The 27,324-nt window shown below is 39.4% G+C and overlaps 1 protein-coding gene across 1 annotated transcript in view; it reads left to right on the forward strand.

Moving 5' to 3' along the window:
• edil3a (EGF-like repeats and discoidin I-like domains 3a) overlaps positions 1 to 27,324 on the forward strand; it is a 123,516-nt gene that overhangs the window by 25,388 nt on the left and 70,804 nt on the right. The window contains 3 exon segments of the mRNA XM_034691010.1: positions 6,612 to 6,641; positions 18,541 to 18,639; positions 18,642 to 18,668. Of these exon segments, the coding sequence (XP_034546901.1) occupies positions 6,612 to 6,641; positions 18,541 to 18,639; positions 18,642 to 18,668 (156 nt within the window).

Consider the following 27,324-nt stretch of genomic DNA (forward strand, 5'->3'; position numbering starts at 1 on the left):
GCTTTAGTTTCTTTAGATTGAATTGGCCACTTTAAAGTAAAAAAACTGAACACAACCACAGAGCAGATGAAACCCTTTGTGCAATCTTACACAGACTGTCTCATTTAAGACACGCCTTTTCTATTGTATTCTGTGTGTACCATCTGAGTTTTTATTCCACTGATGTTACCAGTGTAACACATACTGTGTTATAAAATCAAACTAAAGCATTTATCAAATGACTTACATCTTGGATGGTTTAGCTTATATCTCCTTTTTTCTAAACCCTGATTTCATAAGATTTGGGATGCTATGTAAAATGTTAATAAAAGAGGAATTTGTTGATTTGCAAATCATTTAAATCCTATATTTAATTGAAACTAGGGCAAAGACTACATGTCAAATGGTGCAACCAGTTTATCACCCAGACTTCTATTACAAAGACATGCTGTCGTAATATGGTCAGAATGTAGTTGGCATCTTCTTACTGTATTATGCAAGGTCTTACCTGAAAAAGGCATTGTCTAGATGGCAGTATATGTTGCTCCAAAACTTGTAGATTGTTCAGCATTATGGTGCCTTCCCAGATGTGTAAACTAGCCATACTATCAGCGATGCATGCCTTTGAACTTTATGCTCATAAAAAGATGGTCCCTCCCCTCTTTAGAGCAGATGATCCATGATTTCCTAAAATAAAGTCAAATCTTGATTTGTCACACCACCTCAGTTGATCTTAAATGGTCTTTGGTCCAGAAAAGTTGCAGGCATTTCTGGAACATTATATTTGGTTTCCTGTTTAACCTGCATTTGTGGATGCAGTGACAAACTGTGTTCACAATCAGTGCTTTTTGGATGTGGTTTTAATTTCTCTGTTTAATACAGTGCCGCCTGAGGGCCCGAAGATCACAGTCATTCAGTATCAGTCATTGGCCTGCTCCCTTTAGATTTCTCCAGATTCTCTGAATCTTTTAATATGATATACTGTAGATGATGTAATACTCAAATTCTTTGCAATTTAATCTCAGGAACATTATTGTAGACTGACTGAACTATTTCCTCACCCAGTTCACAGAACGGTGAACAACTTCCCATCTCTACTTCTGACAGACTCGGCCCCTCTGGAGTTCCCTTTTTATACTCAGTAATGTTACCAACCTGTTGCAAATTGATGTAATTAGTTGGGAGATGTTCCTCTCGGTTTTCTTTTTTTTAGCATTACACAATTTTTTTCAGTGTTTTGTTGTCCTGATCCTAACTGTTCTGAAACATGTGTATAGCTTCACATTTAAAATGGGCGTATATATTTTTTCAAAAAATAATAGCATTTTGTCATTTTCAACATTTGATTTGTTGTCTTTGCACTATTCTAATCTAATTCTACGCTTTAAATGATTTGCAAACCATCAAATTATGTTTTTATCTTCATTTATACCACGTCCCAACTCTTTGGAAATGGGGTTGTATTTTCTTTCTATCTTACCTCTTCTGAATCTACTGAATTCCTAGGTGCCAATCAGCCTGTGATGCTGTGATCACATGTTTTTCAGAGATGATCTGAACCCATTTCACACTCTCATTCACTCTAGATGAACCATATTCATATTGGCACCTTGTGCAAATATGTCACATCAACCATCTATTCTATAAATCTCACATAGGGGATGCATTCCCAGAAATCTCACAATCCACTCCGTCTTAAAATGACTTATTACAGTTCAGTATGTGACATGTCATCGTGTTTGTACCAAGATGTGACCCATTATTTTCTCATTCCACTAAAGTACAAGATCAATTTTGAGCCGAATTGAAAATGATATTACAAACTTGGCTGAGCAGCTCTGTCTTCAAACACAGGCTGTTATTTCTCCTCTGCTGATAAGCCCTAACTAACTGCAGGTGTTTTTGTGAGCCATATTTCACTGCTGAGCCTGCTTTCCACATCTGGACCAGCTTGCCCTTGTAGAAGTTCTTATTTTTACTTTGTTTATTTTAATTGCAACCGAACTTTGAGGCAAATGTTGGATTTTTCAAAATGTTTTTTAACCCCCTGATCTTCACAGTGAAATGGTTACTGTTGATAGATACTAAAACCATATGACTGTATAAAGGAGCCTTTCATTTATGTGCCCATTACTGAATTTAATCCATTTCGTTTTATTGAATCTCCTTAAGTTTGCATCACTCACTGCTTCAAAAGAACTACTTAACAAATTTACATTTACAACTATGTTGCATCTTGTCAGGCCTTGACCTCAGCATCAAGCACCTCAACTGTGCTCCGTGAAATTGAATGAATGGAGTTATATGGGTCCGGGTACTCATGTAGGACTTTACCCTTTATGGTTAAAAGGAAAGCAGCCTAAGCAGAGATAAATAGATCAGTTTTCCATATTTCACTTTGCTTGTGTGAAATTGGGTTATGAATAAAAGATTCACACAAAAATTTGATTTTCAGATGCTGTTGGTTTTTAAATATACAGCAAATCCACATTTTGGTATCTTAGGATTGACAAATGTATGTTGAATGATCGTTTGGAAATGTGTGCACAGGCCATTGACGTTACAAGGCATGCCTCATCAACCCAAGCAGCAGCCTCTGGCCTTAAAATAAGAAGCCCAAGTGCTAAAAACAACATGCATTTTTTCATAACTCTGTATTTTCAAAGATATTAAACCTACGAGTATTGCACAAATAAGGGCATGGCTGACATGATTGACAGGCGGGCACCCTGAAGCTGTTAGCCAAAAGGCCAAAGGCCCGCCTCTTTACTTCGAACTAGCGCGGGTGAAGTTGGGTTGTGTTCAACATTTCCAATATGGCACCCGCTGACGACTGGCTTCAAAACACAATTCAGGAACGTTTAGGTGATACCGGATACTAGGTCCATTTTTATACAGTCTATGGGTCAACCATACTATGTAAACAAAACAACTTTTACATGATTTTTTTGATGGTACATATGTCCTTTCTGTTGTGGATCCAATTCCCATTCAAGAAAATCGAATATGAGTTTAAAAAATGCATGATTATCCTCATCTACATGTGTGTATTTGTGTGAGTGTGTTGTACCAGTTGAGGACTCGTTGGTCCTGTGCTCTAGCCACTGTATCTCCTCTCAACACCTTGAGGGTCATATCGGCCCGTGCTGGACAGGCTGCCTGCTTCCCATTTAGATTATGGATGGTTATTACTGCCTCCAGGCTGTCTGTCAGATTAAGCCAACAGTGTATGTCCCAGGATGGAGGCTCATCTTTGGCAGGAGGAGGTACGATTTAAATAAGTCATCTCAAAAACTGTCCATGTTTTACAAGTTTGTTAGTGCAGCCTCAAGATGTGTTCACTTACACATTTGTATTATGTGAAAAGAAGATAGTTTATGTCACTGCCTGTTTCTCAAACAATTTAGTATTTACATATAGTTGATTAAGGATGGTAGAACAGATATTGACTTCATCCTGAAAAATCTCAATCTGAATTCATTGATTTCAGCTCAGATATCTGAATGAGGTTTGATTCTAAGCACGTCTTGATGAGAGACATAAAACTGCACAGCCTGTTCAATCTCTCCGTTTATATCATGGCACTTTTTGAGACACAGTTCGTAGCAAGCACACTCAGCTGGTAAATTATAACTGTTTCAAGATTCAATATAGATCTGTTTATAGCTGCGCTTCTGAGGGGAACATGCAGGGTGTTGATTTGCTGACAACTTTCACAGGGAGGAAAATTGAAAGATGTCAGATTAGCAGAGGTTTATGAACAGAGGAGATCATTTAATCTGAGTTGCATGTTTTCAAGTCATGCAGCCGCATTAGGATTGCAACAAATAAGGATAAGCAAAGCCAGCCAAACCAAGATCCTAATACATTTTCTTGGTACCCTTTTTTTTTTCTTTTGTAGGAATATTACGCAATAGAAGAAACAAACAACAGAACATTGACTGAAACAGACAATTAAAAAGCCGTCTGTGGAGGCATTTATTAATTCATAAAACACTTCCCTCTTGGCGTCCTCCTGTGCTGTCTGACATTTACATGAGTGAAATAACAAAAAAACAATACAATAACCTTTATAATACAGTAACTACCTGAAACTGAAATTTAAGTTTTAGATACATTTAAAAAAAATCCTCACCATGTTACAAAAAAATTGGTCTCTTGGGTGTGTCTCGAAACAAATGGACCTTCCTAAAACTACACCCTCATTTTCATGTTGATGCTTGTTCGTCAAATAAGAGGTAAAACAACATTGTGTTTTATGTGATTTCATACTCTGTTGATACAAGATGGGACATGAACCATCACACACCTCTTTAACCCCGACACCCATCCTATCTTCCCTTGGATATATTGATTAAAAGAAAAATCACATCATCTCTTTTTTTTTCTCCTGCAAAAGACAAGACCAAAAATTCTCAAACCTCAAAACTGCACTTGTAAGCAAAGTGCAAACACAGATCCTTTAAGAGTCTCATTTAGTCATGCTAACACCACGGATTTACCTCCTACACATTGCATGCATGTGTGGGTGATTAAGCCAGTTCTGTCTGCGACTGTGAACCGCTAAGAAATTTACACAGTAAAGTGTTTCCAACTGTGCGGTTACAAAGTGTGAAGTTTCACTGTTTCATTTAAAGCAAATACTCTTTTTATATTCATATCTATAAAAGTGGTGATATAACAACAATAACAGATCTATAATTATGTTCATATCCATGGGAAATATTGATGCACAAGCATGGGTGGTTTGACCCAACTTGAGGAGTGCAAACAGTTGAAGACCCGAAGCCTTGCATATTATATGATTTTCAACTAACAGTCGATATTATATGCCTTATATGATTTTCTACTTTAACACTTCAATAGATACAAAAAAACCTTCCTGCATCTGATTCTCCTCCACATGTATATCCGTGGGTGTGGATAGTTGTCTGCCCTCATTGGCGCTTGTTGATGTTTTCTTCTTTTTCTTTGTGGGTGTGTAATTGTGTGTGAACTCTGTATACAGTATGTGTCTGTGGGCTCGCATGTGTGCGGCTTGACCCCTATGGTAAGCGAGGAAAGGAAATGGCAGAGGGAAAAACCGCAGTCGAGTAAGTGAAGCGTGGAATGTGCTTGGTTTTGGGATTACACACTGGCCCGTGTGCATGGGAAATCACAAAGGAGAGCTTCCACTGGCAGAGGGATGAGAGGTTGGGAAAGAGCTCGGCTTTGGCTCTATGCGACTTCAATTTGAGCTTTCTCTCACAGTTAAAGCTGTTTTTTTAAAAGGCTGCGGTTCACTCTTTAATTCTGTCTGTTCATCACAATGGTGTCTCAGTGAATCATTTTCCCCTTCAGTGTGCAGCTGTGAGAAAAGATTCATGGCGGCTGTCTGAGTGGAAATCATTTGTTTTAGAGGTTTCCTTACTTTGTCAAAACAGTCGGCTCAGCTTTTCTTACCAAACATGAATGCAGACCCCCCAGAATTAAAGCACCACATTAAATTAGATTGGCAATATAAAAGTTTAAAAAAAACCCCAAAGAGCACTTTGTGGAGTGATTTTATTTTCACCAAAAACGGCACAAGGGAAGCAGACTGACAGGGAGCAGTTGATTTGTAAGGAGAAGACAAATATACTGTGTATTTTACTCTGTGTTGTGATTCCAAACGAGACTTGATTAGTTTCCTGATGCATTTGCAGCTGCAAGAAATTCTGGCATCCATAACAGTCTCGCTGTCTGCCTCATGATCTATGTGGCCTTAACCCTCTCACTATGCTAATATCTAATTAGTATTCAAAGCTGTGAGAGAAAACATGTACATGACAGTAAATCATACTTTAATTAAGCTGCCTCTTTGCTAGGCAGTATCATTAGCTATTGAGAAATAACAGACATGCATATTTAATGTGGACTTCAGAGCGCCAAATCCCAATACATTGATGTTTGTTCATCTATCCATCCATCCAATGAGACCCTCCTAATGTAACACATTACTGATCCTCCCCAGCAATAAGGTCGATTTTATTCCTCATCCCATGCATCTAATATCCTTGACCTTTCCCTTCCAAAGTTGCTTCCTGCACCCAGTTGCAGGCCACATTTTCTGAGCAATTTTGCAAGTGATGATGGACTTGGAGTGTTGAGGTAATGACGGCAGACAGGCCATATCCCAGCCACAGAGATGGACTGTGGGTGAAGGAGGGGGGTTGGGGGAGACTTATAGGAAGCAGGGATGCAGCAAACAAGTTTGTATGCCACAGGGTCTAATCCTACACTGGTCCAGAATGATGAACACGTATTAGTCAAAGGCCACCGACCGAGTCATAGCGTCATTCCAGTGTATAAATGGGGGGATGGGCTGTGACATGGTGCCAAGTCACGCCTCATGCAAACAGCGTGGAGTATTACTGCAGGCAGGATGCACCACCCTACATGTACAGGTAGCAGGTGTGGCTGGTTTAACCTTTTATGTGTGGACAGCATGTGAAGTGTTACTGCAATCATGCTAGTCTGCAGTGTGATGAAGAATACAGTCGATTCAGCAGTGTTACATGCAGCTGCTGCACGGTATACTGTGACATAAAGCTAATATAATGTTTCTCTCTCCCTCCCCCGCCTCCCTCTTGTCCTCCTCTGTGTCTCAACAGCAGCAGATGGTGAGGAACCAACTTCAGCAGGTGGGAAATTTTTATGCTTGGTAACGTGATTTCCCTGGATTTGTGTGTGTATTAGTGTGTGTATGAGAGAGAGAGAGATAGATAAAGAGGAGAGATGAGAGGAGAGAGAGAGGCGAGAGAGAGGGAGCGAGAGAGAGAGAGGGTAGAGAGGGAGAGAGAGAGAGAGGAGAGAGGAGAGACGAGAGAGAGAGAGAAGGAGAGAGAGGAGAGGAGAGAGGAGAGGGGAGAGAGAGAGGAGAGAGAGAGAGAGGAGAGAGAGAGGAGAGAGAGAGAGAGAGAGGAGAGAGAAAGAGAGAGAGAGAGAGAGAGAGAGGGAGAGTGAGAGTGATGGAAAGATGGAACTCTTTCAGATTTTTAAATCTTAGGGCCAGCCCCTTCCATCTTTCCTTCATTACACAGACTTTAATTCCTGTATCGACTCACTGATCATGCCTGGTCCAGCAGCACTCTCATGATATATTATTGGAAGTTCAGTTCATAAAACAGTTCCTTTTAAAATCTATGGTAATAGTGCAGCTATTACCAAGAGAAATGTCCCATTTTTTTTTGTCTGGTGCGGAGGTTTGAGATTGTTTTCAGAACCTCATGGTATAATTCAGCTCAGTGATTGTTTGAGCTTGGTTGCATCATTGCATTGCAAATCATTGACTTTATAATCCATTAACTTTATAGTATCATTATATCCTATAATATGTCTCAAAACCTCACCATTATTATTCCAAGTGCAATACATTGCATCCTTAAATACATCGGCCTTAATGCTCATCATATCCATTCCCTTAGGAGTGCATTGAGTGTGCTTTGTGCATCACCAGTGTTTGTAATAGGTGGTAAAGAAAGTACCCCTGCTTTTTCATACAGAAACCTCATCATCCTCAGAGAGCACATTTGGTATTCTGAAAAACTACTCCTCATTATTGAAAGAACGAATGTAACCAGAGTTTCATTACAAAAGCAAGACCACAGAGGACAACAGTAAACAAGAACCTGATTTATCTTGATCAGTGATATAATTAAAATGTCACTTCACATCCTGGGCAAGTACTGCAACTGCATACAAACCTCCTATAGAGCATCCTCAGTATCTAATTATCTCTGCCTTTTTTCTTTCATTCATATTCATTAATATTAATTTTGCTGGTTTATTTGACACCAGATAGGTTAACACAAGAATGATTTATTTAGCTAAGTCATAGAGCAACAGAAATCAAAGCAGGTTGTGTTTGCAACGCCAATAATAGTGCAATCTCTTTAAGATAGATGCAAAGACATCAACATATGCATGCTCACACAAACAGTATTAACATAATCTGAATATACATTTGCTGCTGTTTTTCAGAAAAGAACAGCTATCAAATGCAACTAAAAGTGAATATGAAAGTCTTTCACAGTTTATTTAAACATGCACAGAAAAAAAGGTTATTAATTTGAATAACAACTTTTCCACTAAAGTCAGAACTTTAAATTCAAATGCACTTGTCTAGTGGAATAAATGTCACACATTAGACAGACATTAGACCGTCAAATGTCAAAGATGGCATATTGAACAAGATTCATAACTGCGGCAATACATCATCAGTATGTGATGCTTATGCCATGAATTTCTTATAAAATGAACTGTGATATTTTACAGATTTACATTTATCTTTGACACATTTAAAATTCAGTGAAAGTCCCTATAAGGCCGTTTGCTGCTTACACAAAAGCTGCAATAAATCATGCTGCCAAAGGCTTCATAAAGTGATATTTTTTTTTGTACTATACCCTTCAGATTTCCGAGAAAGAGGCAGCAAACAGCACAAGAAATAATTATCAGATGTGAAGATGACCTGAATTAGGTGTGACTTGTGACCACTGACCTGGAACTGGGCTTAGTGAGAAATAGGACAGGGCGATACGGAGGACCAAATTACTCATGACAGCTTTGAAGAATTTAGCATATCAGCTGCTCCTTCACAGGCGTCACAATCTTTAATCTACATATTCACACCCTTATCGCTGCCCATATATAAAGGGAGCTATGGTTCAGTGAGTTTGCCCTGCACTTCTGTAGGTCCTGTGTGTACCTCTGTGCCCACTCTCATATGATTGTGTTGCACATTTACCCACAATCTACATAACATCTGAAGCTAATCTGAAGCTACTATGAGCACTCAAAGTTAAGGTTGGCAGGGAATTTCTGCTTAGTTTGCAAGACCTGACTGAATATTGGATTACTTTTTATCCTCTTGCCTAATGGGATAATAAAATGAGGAAATTGGCCATATTTAATCTACATGGGGTGGGATTATTTCTTTACATCTAGGAAGTATTTTTCATATGGTAAGAAATGGAAGATTCCTGATAAGAGAAGATAAAGAACCTCTCTTACTGTACCTTCAGCTTTTTCCCGCTGAAATAACCCACAGAAAATTTCAACTGAACTAACTGTGCGCTGAATAACAATTAAATAGCATGAGCATGAGCATAAAGTAGGTCATAGTTATGATGTAGTGGTGTTAAATGTGACATCTTTCTGAGTTGAGGCTGATAAAATGCACTCTGAATCTGCAGAGCTGTGCTACATTTAATATTTATTTTCCCCTTCTTCTTTTTCCAATCAGGGATTTTTTTTTTATAGGCAGGGGTCTTCCATTATGTATCAGGAGTCTCTTAGACTTAATTATCCACATTAAAGCAACATGTTCCTCTGCAATATCTCAACCTGTCACGTGGTCTGACCTCTTCAGGGTTTTTTACAGCAGCATAAAATGTACAGTGACTGTGACAAGACTGTGATAGAAAATGTACATTTTTTAGAAAAAGGTACGTGCTTAATTTGTAGTGGCTAGCAGAGTAAAAGTGAGCACTTCAAGTGGGCTTGAAGCAGCTTCAAGATTAGGGGCCTGAATTGAACTTGCAGATTTAATTTTCTTGAATGTATTTTGTGTGTGAAAGTGTTTCAAAGGCTGAAGAATCAAAGGCTGAATGAAATGAAAGGCTGTAGAATTAAAAGATCGGCCTTTAATCTGTCCTTCACAGCCAAAGTGCCCTGGCATCCATAAAGTAAGATTTATTCCATGCTAACAGTGGCTTCTGTGGTATCCAGGATGCAGCTCGTCCAGGAGGCTCTGTGGGATGTAGTTTTTGCCTCTTGCACAAGTATCAAATTAGAATTTTTGCAGGGCACTTTTGCAGATGCTGCACATATGTTCTGAGTCTTCTTCTGCAAAAGGTCATGGATGATGTAAACCGAATTTGAATGCACTCAGACCATGAAGGTGCTCTGGAGCATTATATGAATGCACAAGCCCTAACTTCACAGCATGTACACTCAAAACACTGGGGATGCCAGTCAGACCATGAGAAACATAACTGAGCTTTAACTTTAAATGTGATCACTAGCAGTCTATTTGTAGATCACAGAACAATAGGCTTCTATTGAACAGGTTGGAGCCATACTCTGTCTGATTCTCTTAAATCTCATTAGGTTCCTGGGAATTTCTTCTTCTCCAAACAATCTGGCATTGCTTACAAACATCAGAGTGAGCAGAGGGCTTTTGTCAGCGAGGACCTTTGGGAAGCAGAGACATCGCTCTGACATTTTCATGGCATTTAGTCTCTGACGAGACGACCTCCATTTCCTGCTCTCCTCTGGATGTTCCAAGAAAGATGCCGCTCTTCAGTGTGACCTCTCCATTTGGATTTTCATTTGACATATTCCAAACCATTTTGTTTCTGCGTCATTCTACAGTTTTTCCATTCTAAGTGCATTTGTCCGACATCGTCACACGCTGATGGGTTTGAAATGGCAATGTGGCACAGGCACAGGAGAACAGGAAGTCAAGACCCACTAAAAGCATGAACATTTGTGCGTCTCACGCTGAGAGCACTGATGTAATATCGGCAGTGGGGTGCCAACTTTCATCAGTTGAGGTGAAGGATGGGTGCAGTGACCATGAGTCCGTGAAGCGGTGAAACCATCATAGGAAAAGAGGCTGGGTTAAAATAGATTTGACACAATTAGGCCATGTCGGATTTCTCTGTGATGTGGCTGGCTGCACATTCAGAGCTGAGGAGTGTCAATGTAAATTTCTCCCTCTTGAGGCAGGTAAAGTTTGTTTCATTTTGGGAGATTTTAAAGAAAGGTTAACAAGGCGGATGAAGGGCCAACTTGTCACTTTAAACTTAGTTCTATGTAAGATGGCAAGAGTGGATCTGAAATTCAGTAGTGACAGTTGAAGTTTTAGGAGCGTTTTCCTTTGACAGTCATTTCAGAGGTGAAATTTTATTACCATTTCTGTCTGATATGAAGTTATTCAATAAAGACTGATGATTTATCTGGGGAAGTACTGCTCGGGGCAGATTTAACAGGAGACTCCTGAGTAAAAGCATGTTGGTAGTCAATCTTGAAACCCAACAGCTAGCATTGGACAGTGATAAAGCCTCTGAAAAGAAGGCCAAATTGTTTTAGGGGTTTATATTTATTGTATTTAATGGGTTAGGAATGTCTGAGCAATGACTTAACTCTTTCATTTTACAGTTCAACCAGTAACTTGAAAAGCAAGGATAAGATTGGAGTTTGCACAGACATCTGTGACCAGAATGTTTGCTAGCTTGCATGTGGATGTCGGTTTATCACAATACATACGATTTCTAAATAGTAGTCAGAAAACCATCCACATGTTATGGTATTGCATATGACCAGTACCTAATGTAACACAAGCTGACAACAGATTAAAGTCAAAACCAGAACTCAATGATGGACAATATGACAGCTTCCCAAAAGTGAAACCAAACAATTTAGTGCTCCCTCTGGTGACTGGCTGCAGTATAGGTGTATTGAGGCCTCAACTCCATTATAACAGATAGGATATGGGTCAGACTTTGAAATTAAAATATACAACATGTTTTCTGTTGCAATATTTTTGTATGCTGATTCTTATGCTAACTTTTTTAAAATTTGTATTCAGAAATGTATACTCTTCATGAGATATTTGATGTTAAAAGAGAGGATGTGGCATCATGATTGCTACAACTACTATCTGTCTCACCACCACTATCCCCCTCTCTCTCTCATTTTTTTTTCCAATTCAATTTTCTTTATTGGCATGAACAAAGACATGTTATCAAAGCACATAAAACTATCTCTCTCTCTCTCTCTCTCTCTCTCCTCTCTCTCTCTCTCTCTCTCTCTCTCCTCTCTCTCTCTCTCTCTCTCTCTCCCTCTCTCTCTAAATAAAATAGAGTCCTGTCTGTAAGATGAGATTGTATCTTATCCTGTCTTGATGTTGGGTTTTTGTTAATAATATAACATAGAGGACAGTCTAGACCTTCTCTGTTTGTAAGCATTTCGGGATAACAATTGTTCGGATTTTGTGCTTTATAAATGATGATCGATTGATCGATGATTGACAGCTTTGTTGACAAATGAAGGCTCCTGCAGCATTCCTTTCTGTATAGCCATGAGTGTCACTTTAAAGTGAAACACACATCCGTTCTACTGAATTTACAGACCTGAAGGGATCTTTGACAATTGATGACATCTTAATTGACAATTTGAGCCAATCAAGTCACCCTAATTTATATACGCTCAGTGGATTTTATACAGAATCAGTTATTGAGATTGGTAAGTGGTTAGATGAAGTTTAAGATTAATTACATTTATTCCCCTGCTTCAGGTAAAGGCCTCAAAACATGATCCAGCTGTTTTGAATGAACAGATATCTTCATCAGGGAACAGTCAGTAATTCTCCTCATGACCACAGCTTATTGGATAAACAGCTGTAGCTGTAGAAGAAGACCTTTCTCCTTCCCTGAATGCATTTTTTTTTTATAGAGGACTGTTGTTCTAGTAGTCTCTAATAGAACAACATTGCAAACAACAGGCTCACTATGTAATTATGTCCCTCTTATGAAATTGAGTGGGTCTTAATACCTCAAGATTTTCAGCTTCAATGATGCGTTGTCAAATTAAGAGCTGTAAACAATATAATTTATAAAGGGCTAAGTTGTAAAGTGCAGGGTTATGAAATTTGTATTCACTCATACATTTATAACAAGTTAATGTTTGTGGCAGCTGTCAGCTAAGATACACGAACACATGTAGCTTTAACCCTGACACTGTCAGGCCTTTGTGATTGATCTGTGAGGAAACAAAGGATGCTTTCCTGTGTTAACCATTGCTCAGGTTTTCACAGCTGATTGATTGGACTCTCTTTGCCGCCAGAAAAGAAATCAGAGCACTCGTGCCGGACACAACACAGGCTCACATCAATCACAGAGTGAGCGTTGGCTCGTACAGCAGAGCAGCAGCTGACATTCACATAAGAAAATCTGCCAGTTTCCTCCAGACAGAATCACAGGGACCACGGTATCACAAGACTGCCTAAGAGAGCATCCAATGACAGATGGATCAGATCTCCACACACATCATACAATGTCAACTTCCTCGCCTTTAATGAAAGAAGTTTGTATGTGTGTGGTGTGTGTGTGTCGTTGTGTGTGTGTGTGTGTGTGTGTGTGTGTGTGTGTGTGTGTGTGTGAGAGAGAGTGTGTACTTTGTACATTGGGATCTGTTATCCGTATCTCTAGTGCTTCTTTGTGCTTTCCTTAGCTGAATAGCTGAATTTGTCTCTTCAAATATAGAAGAGCAATTTATATATGGACAGAATATGTGTTTTGTAAATCTTAGGGTTATACCAAACTTAGATTTGTTTTCAGTGTTATCTGATTTAGGATTTACTCAAAGCCTCAGCTGTTTTTTCAGTTCAGCCCCTCATCAAACTCTAACAACCCACGCGTTGACAAAAGTTACCCATATCACACACATATGACGTGTGCCAAGTCAGTTCAGCTTTTTTCCAATTCATTTAAACAGAAGGATTGTGGTCAACTAGTGAGCTTAAGTTAGCTGCAGCTGGCTGTTACCCCACAAAGCCAAGTGAAGAGTTTTGGAGAGAACAGCTTTTACACTTTTAATTCTTTGGGTTCCTTTTAAGAAATATTTCATCAACCCCTTTCAGAAAGGTAGAAGCACAATATCTCAACCCTTTTACATGAAACTGTTGTAGTGTTTTTATCAAGCGGCAACTTCCAGTGTTGAACAATTCAACTAATGCGAAAGTGCAAAAGAACGCAGCCTCGAGTGTCCACTTGAGGCTGGCTGCAAAAGCCAAGAAATCCACATTAAGCCCCATGTTAAAATGTCCATTTTAACTGCATACATTAACATGTGTACAGCCTGGTTCAAAACATGCCTATGAAGCTTCAGGGGTTGAATTATTTAATAAAGCATCTGCTAAGAATACAAAAAGGTGTTGTATACAATTTTGTGAAATTAGAGGTATGGCTGATTTGACTGGTGGGCTTGTTGTAGCTGTTTGCCAGGAGGCCAAAATCCATCCTCAACTCTCTCTCTGTGCCTTTATGTAGACTTGATTGAAAGCTAAGTTGAGTCAATATTTCCAAAATCATGACTGCCATCCTAAGGCTTCAAATGAGTCTTTGGATACCAATAGGGGATGTTACAGAGACTATACACATGTTTTAAAGTCTAGTTTTGACCTGTTGTAAGAGTGATGAGGAGAGGAGCTGGTAAACACCTGGTGATTGATATAAACTTAAGAGACATTTAAAGACTTTTTTAAAAGTGTACAGCCTGTCATGCTGTTACTCATGCATTAATCTGTGTAAACTGATACAGCTTAAATACATATGCATAGATTTGACTGGTTTAATTCAAGTCCACTCTGGATCGTTTTGACAAATAGGACGCAGTGATTTTCAGCGCACTCAAAATGACAGTTAAAATTGACTAATTTTTGTCAGCATGTTAATGTGTGTAAGTGTGTGTAAGTGTTACTGTGTCATCTGATCCTGACTCACAACATCCTCCTTCCGGTTTTGGAATTTTTCACCAAACTGCGTAACACCAGACTGTTTTTTTTTTTATTGTCATCCAGCTCCATGAGTCAGTAAATTAATCTATCTTTGAATTGTTTTGGAGCTATTTATATCTAAAAAAAATAACGTGTTTCTGAGTCAAACATACCTGTCATATAAACCACTCTGTATCTCACTCATACACAATTTGACGCCTCCTCTCTTCCTCTCTCCTCCACTGCCACCTTGCCTCGCAGTTTTTTTCTGCTTTATGTGCTCTCCATTAGGGAGGCTGTCAGTGCGCCTTGGTGCGACTATAGATTGTCACGTCAAAACAGCCCTGAAACCTGTCACCCCTTCTCCCACTCAGAGAGCAGGGCCTCTGTGAAAGCTATTATACGTTTCTCTGTACTACTGATTAGCTAGCGCTCTCATTATTACTGATACAGGTTCTGCCTTTGAAATGGCATGACTTCGATAGGATTAACTCATTTGTAATTCATATCCAGAGGCCTACTAATTCCAACCAGAACAATAACAAGAATCCCTATGGTGTTTTTTGTTGTTTATTTCCTTTACCGATTTCATTTTCAGACTCTTCATGTTGTTCGCCTGGGTGAGTCTTAAATGCTCAAGCAGATGATGCAGTTTAAAATCCAAGGCTGCATCCATTTACTCTGCATTGTCAAAATTTAGGCTCATGGCTGTTCATTCTTCAAACTGACTTAAGAGGGCATGATAGTCTCATCCTTAAGACCTCTTCTTGTTGCTTATCACTTAAAATGAAATAAGAGAGCTGTCAAAGCAGAGTTTACCTATCAATGCTAAAATATGAGCGTAAAAAGACTAGAAAGAAATCACATCAAGAGACAGAAAGCTGAAAAATTGCTCATAAGGGCTAATTTGTTAAGAGTCTTCTAGTTTTTCTGTCAACACATTTTAATAAGCTTTCACTGACCATTATTTGTCCCATTAACTACCTAGCTTTCTTTTTCAACTGACTTTTAATGTTCAACATGTGCAGGCCTTAAGCCAAGTTTGCATTAATATCCAACGGGAGACTTCTAAAGTTTTCCCATCCAATCTCAATCCAAAAAGTTCTGACAGCCTGGGTGCAGTTGTACAACTCGATGTTTAATAGATGAGACAGCTATTGGCAAGCCCTTGAGTTATGAAACCAATAACCCTGCATCAAGGCCTCGTCATTTACATTTGGCCCCACGCTGCAGGTTAGTCTGCGAGAGGTTTTAGATGGCAGGAATATGGCACCATATTGTGGGCGCTGCCAATGAAGTAATATACATTTGGTTGATTTGATTTAAAGCTGTGGTTATCACCATTGGTCCAAGAAGGATAAACAGTGAGGAGAATAGGTTGAAAAAATGGGGGTAAAGCACACTCACTGCTTGAGTTAGTGCTCCAAACTATTAATCATTACTCAAATTTTTTCTAATTGATATTCTTTTGTTTACAAAATCCCCGAAGCGTGAAGTTAGTCGTTTCTGCTAAGCTCCTCTGTGTTCTCTACACGGAAAAACAGAAGAGACAACAATGGTTATGATGAAGGGGGGTCTGCACACACAGCAAGAATGCATGTTCTCAGCGGCTATGGAATGTAAAATAGTATTTGGTGCTATCACCCTTTTTTGAACTGAGTTCAGCGAACCCATACATGGGGCAAAGCATAAGAATGTGTTGATTAGAAGGATCCTAAACTGTTACAAAGCTGCCAGTATTTAAAGTGACTGAATCACAGAGTAGATTCAGGGTGCTGTGCAACAAAGGCAACAAACACAATGATTAGCAAACACATGTTGTTAATTAACACAATGCCAAACTGATACACCGCTGTAACCTGAAAGTATCTTACAGTCCACATCTTTTTAAAGTGTGAGTTATCATTATGATCTTATTTCATATATATTTTAGCTACTAATACATACAGTCTCTGAAGACTTATTGACACTGTGGTGCTAAGGGGTATATTCACTTAGAATGGATTGCAGCCAGAAATAGCTCCAAGAAACTGGCATCATTTGCCCCTTGCCATCTACTCTGTGTCGAGGGTTCAAGTCACAAAGCAACATAGCCCCACAGATATTCAAGCGCAAAAACACCCTACAGTTTTGCACGCTCTGTATAGTGTGCTTTTGTTTCGCGTCAAATGTGGAACTGAGCCATCCCAACTCCGCACTCTGCTGCGCTAATCTGCACTGTGCACTCTTATCCTCATGGTGCTGAAATTTCCCTGCATAGGTGAAGAGTTGAATAAATAAGACATCAGAAACAATGATACAAATAAGAAATATGCAGTCTATTAACATAGAAAAAACAACAAATGTATCAAACTATTATGATAGGTAAAGGCGTATTACACATGTTGGGGAATGGGGAGGGGACACTCCTGACCAGTTTATTATGAGGATGATTCATGACGAATTGTGATACAAAGTTCAGTTTTCACAAGTTGAGTGTGACATCACGTGTGAATACTGCTGCACTGCTCCTACCAATCAGGTGGGGTCTAGCACCAGCACAAGTTGAAGTAGACATTCTTTGCACTGAGGTCCATTTGCGTATAAAGGGGCCATATCTGCCCTAGATAAATGCATAATAGCTCATTTCATATTGCGCAAACAGCACCGGTGCACAGTGACGTCAATTACTCTGCAGTGCAGTCCTGGTGCATTTAACCCTTTGTGTGTGCCTCATGAATTGGACTGTATCTTGTTGTCTCATTTGCACAGGCTGCAAAGGCCATTCAATCATTTTGTGAATCAGGCCCTAAGAGACTGCTTGCCATTGTAACCACACTTATAATGTTGTTTTATTTTCTGTGTTGTTTGAAACAAGCACACAATTGTTAGAGAACTATAAACTGTGCATTGTAAGTCAAGTATATTCAAGTGTATTTGTATAACATTTAAAAATAGGCGTTGGTACGTCACAGTGAAGGATTTAAAAATAAAATCAGTGAGATCACAGCAGACTTTAAATTCCGAGATTTACATAGTAGCAGAAATAGCCAGATTTAACAAAAGGCAAGTCTAAACAAATGGGTCTTTAACTGCTCCTTAAAATTGTCCAGAGGTCCACATGTCTCCACAAATAATTACTTGCAGCACAAACCGTTGAAGGTCAGTTATTAATAATTATCCTTCCAAGCCCGTGTATCATACCCAGCAGAGCAGCAAACATTTATGCAATCGTCCAAGCAAACACAGTCTTGCACTGTATCACACTGTTGATAATTGGTCACATAAAAGTTTGAGTTCAAAGACCAAAACAAAGCTATATGCTCGATTTAACTTTTGAATTGTTCATAAAAAAGTCTGCTTATCATCCAGCTATAGTAAAGTTATCTCTGGTTTTAATTCAAACTATTTAAGTCAGTATCCAAACAACCCAAACTTACATGTGTGTGTGTTTAAGTGTGCGACAGTCTGCGTGTTTGTGAGTGTATGTATTGGCATGCAGGCTTGTTTTTGCATTCAGGTTATAGTGCTTGTCCGTGCTCCTCACTTAGCTCTGAGAGGGTGAAGTGTTTCCTTCCTGGAGGCGACGTATTCAGTGTTTCTAGACCTCAGGCTGCCCTTAGGACCACTGAGTCAGACTGCAATAAGTGAGAAACAAGCCCCTCCCCTCTTTATGGCTATCCTCTGTTTTGCCTGACAAAAGTTTACCTCATTACTGAAGGTCCACGGCAGTGTAGATAATATGTGAAACCTTTCCACTGCAAATGCTTTCAAATGCTCTGCCAAATCTACAGTTTTGATTCGGTTTGTCATTCTGAAATTACTTTCTGGGGAAGATTATGCAAGAATATTTCTCTGTTGCTGTTGGCATGGTAACATTCAATCAGCAGTGTGTTACAGCAGAGGGAATCAATCACCCAGAACGCTGTGTTCTTGTATACACAGTAATCATAAAAGCCAAAGATCTGCCCCATTATCAGTGCCTCGCCAGCGTACTTTACTTTTTGATGGTGGCAGAAGATGGCCCTCTTATCAGTGTTCTTCTCTTCCCGTTCTCACAGGCCCTTGCCATCCAAACCCCTGCCACAACAGAGGAACATGTGAGATCAGTGAGACCTACAGGGGCGACACCTTCATTGGTTATGTCTGCAAGTGTCCGCCAGCTTCAGTGGAGTCCACTGCCAGCACAGTAAGTCCCACCCGCCTCCTTTGTTTTTTTCACACCTTTTCCTGGATTTGTTTTAAAACTTTGGAAAGTTTTGGTCTCTCTCTTTTTTTTTTTCTTTTTAAACTTGGAAGTTTACATATTTTCACCGAGTAAGATTTGTTCATTGACTTGGAAAGATCCCCCGACACAATAATGACCTTGTACAAAGAATAAATGTTGAACAGCAGACATGAAGTAAATCTTTGCTGAAAGGACCAGGCCAGCAAAATGATAGTGGGTTTGCTAGAAAAAGGAAGTGCTGAACTTGCTTTCTTTTGTTGAGCATTGCTCTTAATAAAGGTTAGTGAGAGGAGAATTTTGCTGCCTGTGAGATAATATTTACATTAGAGGGGGAACATTGTTCCACACCCAGGTACAATGTATGCGCTATCTTAAAATAGACTTGCTGAACTTTTAAGCCTCTAAAACCTCAATCTGGGCACAAAGGTAAATCGCTTTGACAGGTGGGTGTGGACCAATATCAGAAGCTACAAAAGTATTGGCGCAAGTCCATTTTTTAGGTCCTGGTGTTGCTCTGTTACTAGAGAGACTTGACCTTTCTAATGCAGGTTGACGTTATTGACATTCTGCAAAGAAAGATGTTATCAGAACTCAGCAACACAATGCATTTTAAAAACAAACTTGAACTGAGAGTTCTTGTAAAGCTTCTCTGGAGCCTCTGTCTTGAATCCCCACGCCCTAAACCAAGATGTTTTGTTCTCCTGGTTGCCAGGAAGAGTTACCAAATCAGAATGAGCTGTTTGCCATTTAAAAGAAAAGTCAGGTTTACTTCTTCTTGTCTGAAGCAGCCTGTTTTACTTTTAAACAGTCAAAAGTTCCAAACTGTTTCAAAGTCATTTCACAGTAAGTATTAGGAGGAGTCAAGGCTTGCTATTGTCAATTCAAAAAAAGTCAGGAAGGTTTGACCTGTGTCAGTATAAGTAGAATCAGCATTACCTGGCCAGCAACAGGAGACAGAGAGATGTATAGCCTCAAACCTTCACATTGGTATCTTGCTTTAAACCCCTCTGCATTATGTATAGTTCCCAGGATTTGGAAATAGCAAGCAGATTGTCTGTAAGAGCTAAATCCTGCAGAATGATATATAGGCCGAGTCCTGTGGCTCCTGTGTGTGTGCTTGGCTGAAGCATTGCATTAGCCTGCTGAACACAGTTGTCCTTCATCGCAGGTGTGCTTGTAGTAATGGATTTAATGTATCACGGTCTAAACTGCCTGTTGAGATGGAGCATTATGGTTTGAAAGAGAAAGACAGATAGACAAACAGAGAGAAAGAGAGATGTTAAGCAATGCTTAGAGGAAGTATTTGTACCTGTCCTATAATTCTGTCATAGTTACTCCAAGGTTAAAAAAAGACAGGAACTGAGAACAAAGAGGGAAGATGAGCTTTTATTTGGGGACGTCACTGTCAGTCAATTTTTTATTTCTGCGTATCATAGTTTTTTACCACTTGTTAGATAAAAGGCACATAACATAAAAGGAAATGAAGCGAGTCACCATATCAACGGTATGTCATTGTGTTTGTCTGCAGCCAGAATTGTGAGCAATTGGCCAGCATTCATGTCATAATTCAGTTATTGTTTCCTATTAAGCCCCAGGGTGGTGAAGAAACTGATTCGATATGGGCTGAATGCACATTAATGTCTGCCAATTCTCCTCACGTTATTACAGTTGAATGGAAGGGAGTGGGTGAGGCACAGACAGAAGGAAGGGGAGGAACAATGCTGTATCTGAAGACATTAATAATCAAATCTAGCGTCTGGATAATTCCTGCAATTAAATGATAAAGGCATACAATAATTGTTCCTCAAGAATAAATGCTTAGCTGGCTTTGTTATGGTGTATTGTCGGTTTTGATGAATGACAAGCCTAAAAAAAAATCGGCTTGTACTACGATCCAAGAAAAAAACCCAAACAAAGGACATTGTAGTATCTCTGAGAAATTTGTTATGACAGTATTATCCTTGTTATTATGATAAATATCATCCATTTTAATGAGAAATAATGATGTGCTCATACTTTGATGTACAATTCTCTTGGGTTCAGAATCTGTCAATACCATAATCCATTAGTCTTCTTATTAATGAACCAACAGCTGTGGCAACACAGTAAATCTCTGCTGCTTTGATTTTTTCTGGGCTATTTTAATTTAAGCAAATCCTAAAGAAACATACCTGTCACTCAGGATGCACTACTTACATTAAGATTTTTTTTTAAGATAGATTAAGGATTAAATTGTATTGTAGGATTAGCCTTTATCTAATGTGATATCTACAGTAATCCGGTGTTTTAACCAGCATTGGCCCATGTCTATGTTGGCTTCATATATAAACTGACAACTATAGAGACGTAAGATCAAATAAGCTTCAGCCATCCCTGTCTTTTACTGTTGCTCTTAGTATCTCCTCGCTCTGTCAGAGCCAAATCCAATTTCACACCTTTGAACGTTACCCTAAATACCTGCACTACATTTCCCTCCTGTTAGAGCAGTTTTATGAGGCAGAGCCAGGAATGATGTTGCACATGGACAGACAGTATAAGTAAAAGCTATTTTAGACTTCTTTGATGGTCAGGTACTGCTTTATGCACTAAATGTGTTGACTTATTTTTATATAACACAGACGTCCGCAAGTCAACTTTAGGTGTTGAGATTTCAGTATTGAGGGTAGATGTCAAACGATCACATCCAAAGGAGGTGACAGTGTGAAAAAACAGCAGGTGTTAAAGTGAAGGTATGATTATCACTCCACCTCTCATTTTACAGCTAGATACCACAGGTACTTGTTTCCAAGTGGCAACCACCGGTCTCAAAATATGAAGCCCATGCGGAAGTGTTATAAACTGCAATTCATCGAGAATCCGCTTGAGGCTCGCTGGAGAAACACCGGAAACCACATACACACCAATTCAAAGAAGACTATCTTCAAAGCATAATAAACATGTTTACAGCCTGGTTCAAAAAACGTCTTGGCTCTACGTCGCTAATTCTCTATCGGCACACACTGTACAGGGGGGTGATTTTTTTTCTAATGCAGCGGTTCAGAAGATATTAAGATTACGAGTTTTTGCCCAAATAAGGACATGGCTGACTTGACTCCCGGACGGGAACACGTAGTTGTTGGCTAGGAGGTTCAAACCCCGCCTCTTTACATCACACTATGCCTGGTTGAATTCTGCATTTCCAATATGGCTGCCGCCAACAATTGGCTTCAAAACAGTGCTCAGGAACAGATGGGTGACGTCACGGATACTACGTCCATTATTTATACAGTCTATGCTTGTTTTTCACACCAAAAATATAACTTTAAACACGGTATCTTTTGAGTGTATAATATTTAAAGAGACATATAATGCTAATCTGTGTTTAAATTCATACATATGCTACAATGTTGGATATCTTCAGTCATGGAAAAGTTGCACCTCAATAGTTACTGAAGCACTAGGCTGTTCTAGCTATGAAGACCTCCTATAAAGTCTCTGAACCACAAGCTGTAAGTGACATTATAATTGCAGGAAATGTAACAGTAGCGTACTGCTAATAGATATAATGGGGAGCTAATGGATAGCCTCAGCATTTCTATGTAAGGCATAACTTTTGAGTAATTTCATGACTACAAAGCTGAGTGAAAAGTATCACCAGCATGGTGTGTCTAACTTTATATCACTGGATAAGCAGCCAAAATGAAAAGTTTCAGGCAGAGTCTAGATAGTGCTGAATTGAGGGTTTTCACAGACTCCAGTTAATGATATCAAGGGTGGGTTTTTTTTTATACAAATCATGCATAGCTACTCAATAGGTGTAGTAGAAAAGGTCTTGTTGTTTTTTTAAAAGGTGTTGATGAACAACTGTTGATAATTTTTTAAATCACAGAAAAAACCTTGTGAAATCAAGCTTAACGTCAGGATAGCCTCCCTCTTTTTTTAGAGCTGACATTATCACAAGGTCCTTCATCTTGGAATAGTGAGGCTCCACGTCCCTGAAAGAACGAGCGCTGTGTTTTTGGGCAAGTAGCCAAACATCATAATGAACTGTCACAGCGTGAAGATTGGGACTGATTGCCTCAGTCATCACGGGGTTGCAGATCATTTAAGGGCATACATTCTCAGTCTATGAAGGGCAAACTGGCTATTTCCCTGTCACGTTTTCATACTCTCCTCCTTAGAAATATCCTATCACAGCTCACTCTAAACAGTCTTTAGTAACAGGCCTAACTCGTGGTGTGGTTTAACAACATTAAACAAATTCAATTTGTTGCAGTTTAATACTGAGTCCTTACTTAGACTGTTGTGAGATCAGATGTTGATGTTACTCACTATTTTCTCTTTGAAGGATAAGCTTGATCAGGCTTTGTGCTGCTTCTTTTTCTTTACCTACTTATAAAGCTGATTTTATGTCATTCCTTTTAGCGCTCACACACTTGGACTAACTGTGTGGAGCTCTTTGCAAAGCACAGAGAAAAACAACATAAACTGTAAAAGACAGTGTCATGTATGCTAGAGTTTGTTCAGGGTGGAGCTTATTATACAGGGAAATAAAAAGGCATTGCAAAATAAAAGGTAATTACCAAACGAATGTTCAAAATGTTCTTTTAAATGACTTACTTGCATTTTCCAATCAGTCTTTTCCATCCCTTCATGGTGCAAATGCTTCGAGCGGTTTCCATCTTGCTTTGATCAATACCTGACTTTACCTTTCTCTCTGACACACCAGCAGCACAGGATTGATTGAGGCCAAGTGTAGGATGTGTGAGAGTTTTTCTCCTCTTTTTAATGCATGGCCCTGTATTTGATCATGTATTGACTGTTTCTATCATGCAGTATTAGACCTGCTGCCTCCACAGCTTCTTGCCACAGGATAATCAGCCACTGTTTATTGCTGTGGCCTGATGTAAAGCTTCGAGGAGCCATTACTGTTAGTCAATGCACCTGGGACAGATCACAGACGCCTTTCATCAGCACAGGGGAGAGAAAAGAGGCTCCATAAGGACTTACTCTGTGCTTACTCTTTGGTAGCACGTTTAGGTCTGCATTAGCGACCTGGTTCCTATGTTTCGCAGCTGGTTAGAAAGTGTCCAGTAGATCTTAGTATGTACTTTTCTTGTCGTTGGTTTTCCTTTCTAATGTTTCACAAGGTCTTCTGACCAGTCGTCTCAACTTAATTACAGAGCGGTGAGTTAGGAAAAAGAGCTCTGTCCTGTTTCCTTCTTTGTTTCCTTCTTTCATCTGCTTGCTGTGCTCAGTTTCTTCTAAAGAGCAAAATTACAGCACAGACAACAGCACCAGACCCCGAGGCAGCATGGAGGAGTATCAAAAGGACAGTTCTTATGTACATCTTCACCTGTAAACATTTGACTACAACAATAGACTCTATTTGTCAGGCACAAGGAAGAGGCTGTTTCTCTCCCAGGAACACCCACCCACTTCACTGGACTAGTACACCTCCAAGTGGTTACCTGCACCTCTTCCGGGAACAAATGAGTCGCCCTTCAAAAATGTGCCAATGCCTCACACTGTGTAGAAACAGATCTTCAAATATAAGTGATGACAAGAGGAAAAGATATCCAGAATTTCTTTCTCCCTTCTAACTCCAGGAATGGAGGCCACCAAGAGAGGAGAGTGGAGAGAAATTTGGGGTCTTGTGGTTTTCTTTCCTCTCTCACAATGATTAAAATGGATGTTATCTCCTTCTAACTGCACTGCTGTACTCTGAAGTCACTCCAGTAAAGTTCACAGTGAAGCATGAAAATGTCTTTCCCCTTTTCTTAAATGCTAATGGCATCGCAATGGACTTTTAAAATCCTAAAATAGTTACAGTCGGCAATAGACATTCCTTGTATGCAGATGACATTGAGGATTTCGAAAGGAGTACCGGAAAACTTGGTCTATGACCCACTGCCTACAAACTGATTGGATTGAAAATTAACCCATTCATTATGTGGTGCCAAAGACCAGGCCAGTGGCGCTGGTTTTAAGAGCTTCTCTCCCCCTTTACGTCATTAAATCAGAGTGCTGATTCGATTGAAAAGACCCCTCAGTTTAATGCAACGTCCTGAATAGTGGGTCAGATATCAAAGACAGATCAAAACATACATCTAAAAAACATTTCAAAAGCAGATTGTACTAGAATGAGCTACACGGCTGCACCTACAATGTACATTGTGGACAGTGGTGTAATAAAGGGGGGTTGGGGAGGACAAGGAGCGCGATTTCCCCCCTGGTCTTCTTGTGGATGAAAAAAACATATGAATAAGTGCTCTTTTGAATGCCCCTGTAGTAGATAAACAATATGAAATGCCCTCTCCAGTGCTCTTTAAGTAAATAATACCTTAATAAATGCTCTCTTAGCTGCCCTTCCAGTGTATAACAAACAAAAAAGGTGCCCTCTGCTTCCCTTTCCTGTGGGCAAAAGGTAAAGAAGTGCAATCTGGATGCCCTTCCTGTGTACGAACTGTAACTAAGGGCCCTCTCGTGTGACTTTCCAATGAATAAAATGTGATAAGGTGCCCTTTTAGTAACTTGACCAAAAACGTTTGGTTGACATCCAAGGTATTTCAGTTATATATTTTTTAATTATATCAATCAATTTACATTAAAGTTTTCAGTTTTAAATGACCATGTGAAAATAGCAGATTCAATTTCACTAGAATGTGAGCTTCATGCAGGAAGTAGAATTAATTTTTTGTTTATCATCCATCAATAAGTTTGTTTTCATTTTACATAATCACATTTCTCTACCAACTGTTGCATAAATATTCACTAGTATGCAGATAACGAAGTGTTCAATGCTCAAAATTTCCTGGGGAAAGACCCCAGAACCCTCTATAATTATTACTGCTTTGCTATGTTTAAAGTGACCTTATGTTGTGGTTATAAAGAGGGCGAAAAGCTGTTCCAATTCTGTAACCTCCAGGCTATCTACTTCCAGGGAAGCCCGCTCAAAAAATTTACCAGGCTGTTACCAGGCCTGTTTGTGCAACCACCATAAGATTACAGAATGTCAAGGAGAGACAAAAGGATCTTTGTTCATCACACGTTTCTGTGCGCTGGTGCCTCACGACATACAGCAGGTGCTCTCTTTATTCATTCACCCCAGCCCCTCAAACAGCCTGAGTATGCCCCTGGTTGTGGACCTAACTGCTGGGCACAACCGAATTTGTCAAGCAGTAAGACCGTTCAAGCCTTTTTCTAACTTCAAAAACCAGACTGTCCTCTATGCTGGAGCAACATCCCGATAGTATGCATTTATGCAGACGACATGCATATATTTATTTCAAAACTGAAACTATGAGGTATTAAATATCCATTGGCATTCATCATGCTTGGTTATTTGCTGAACTATTACATTTCCTTGGAGTTTATAGCTTATTAACAATGTTAGGAGCAAACATTTGGACCCATAAAGTTTTTGGTTGCTCCTTTTTCCATGGTAATTTTGAAGAAAAGATAGCAGCTCTCATCCAGAAAATGGACCCTTATTCTCAACAAATTATCCCGCAAATTGCCACTGTGTCCACAAAATCAGCTTTCTATTCATCTCAGTGGTGAAGCTCCACAAAGTGCTGCTGCTATTTTGTTCATAGCTTCAGGGAAAAGCTGTTCATGTGCAGAAATGAACTGACTGTCTCAGATCATACGAGCTGTATAAGTGAATTTTGTTTTAAGATGGATTGTCAGTGCAAGTTTCTAGAAAAAAATATTGAGTTTGCAGGGCAGGCTTAGCTAACTAGATTAAGATTGATTCACACACAACTATATGTAAGTGAAAAAGTTTCCCAAAGAAAACTTTTCTGTGGTAAACAAGCAGAGGGAGTACTCTGTCCATGGAAAGTTAACCTAATTCAAAATAAACAGAGGCATCAGTTTAGTCATAGAGCCCCAGGTCTGTTCTTGTAGGTATAAATCTGTCTCGTCTTAACAGCCTGTGGCTTACAACAGAAGGGAAGTGTTACTGAAATTATGCTAATCTGCACTCTAGTTTTATTTTTACATGCATAAATTAGCATGAATTATTTTATCACCACTTTGTTTTCTCAGGAAAACTTTCGCTGCTTCTACCAAGTAGGACCTCTGTTCTTCCTCAGCTCTTTTTGTCACCGCTTGTGAATTTGCTTCTTTATTTTAGGATAGCAGTCAGTATAGCATTTATTTTTATGTCTTAATTTGGGTTCTCCCCATGTTTTTTCAATGCAGTGCATGGTTTGGTGAAATTCCTCAAAGTGTCACAGTTTTTATTGTGAGAACAAATTCACTCCCGCTAGAGTTTAATTTTATCAGATCCAAAAATGTGTCCCAATACCTAAAGAAGCCACAGAGCCATTGTGGCCGCTGGCAGCCTGAAGGCTCTTCTCACTGCCCCATTACTGTGATATAGAGCTGTGCTGAGGACACGGCCATTTCCAGACCCTCTCAAAATTACACTCACAATCCCACAGCCCACCCACTGCTCTCAGTCTGTGGCTTGAAAGCTACATTTACAGGAAAAGATGACTGAAGAGAATTCAGGGGGAAGGGTCCGTAGTCGACCAAACATCCAAAGAAGCGACCACAGTGATACCACTAAACCATCAGACGCCAATGATCAACAACTCTATAAGAGACAGTGAGTGTCTGTGTGCTCTCT

The sequence above is a fragment of the Notolabrus celidotus genome, chromosome 9 (assembly GCF_009762535.1).
Source record: "Notolabrus celidotus isolate fNotCel1 chromosome 9, fNotCel1.pri, whole genome shotgun sequence".
NCBI classification, from domain to species: domain Eukaryota; kingdom Metazoa; phylum Chordata; class Actinopteri; order Labriformes; family Labridae; genus Notolabrus; species Notolabrus celidotus.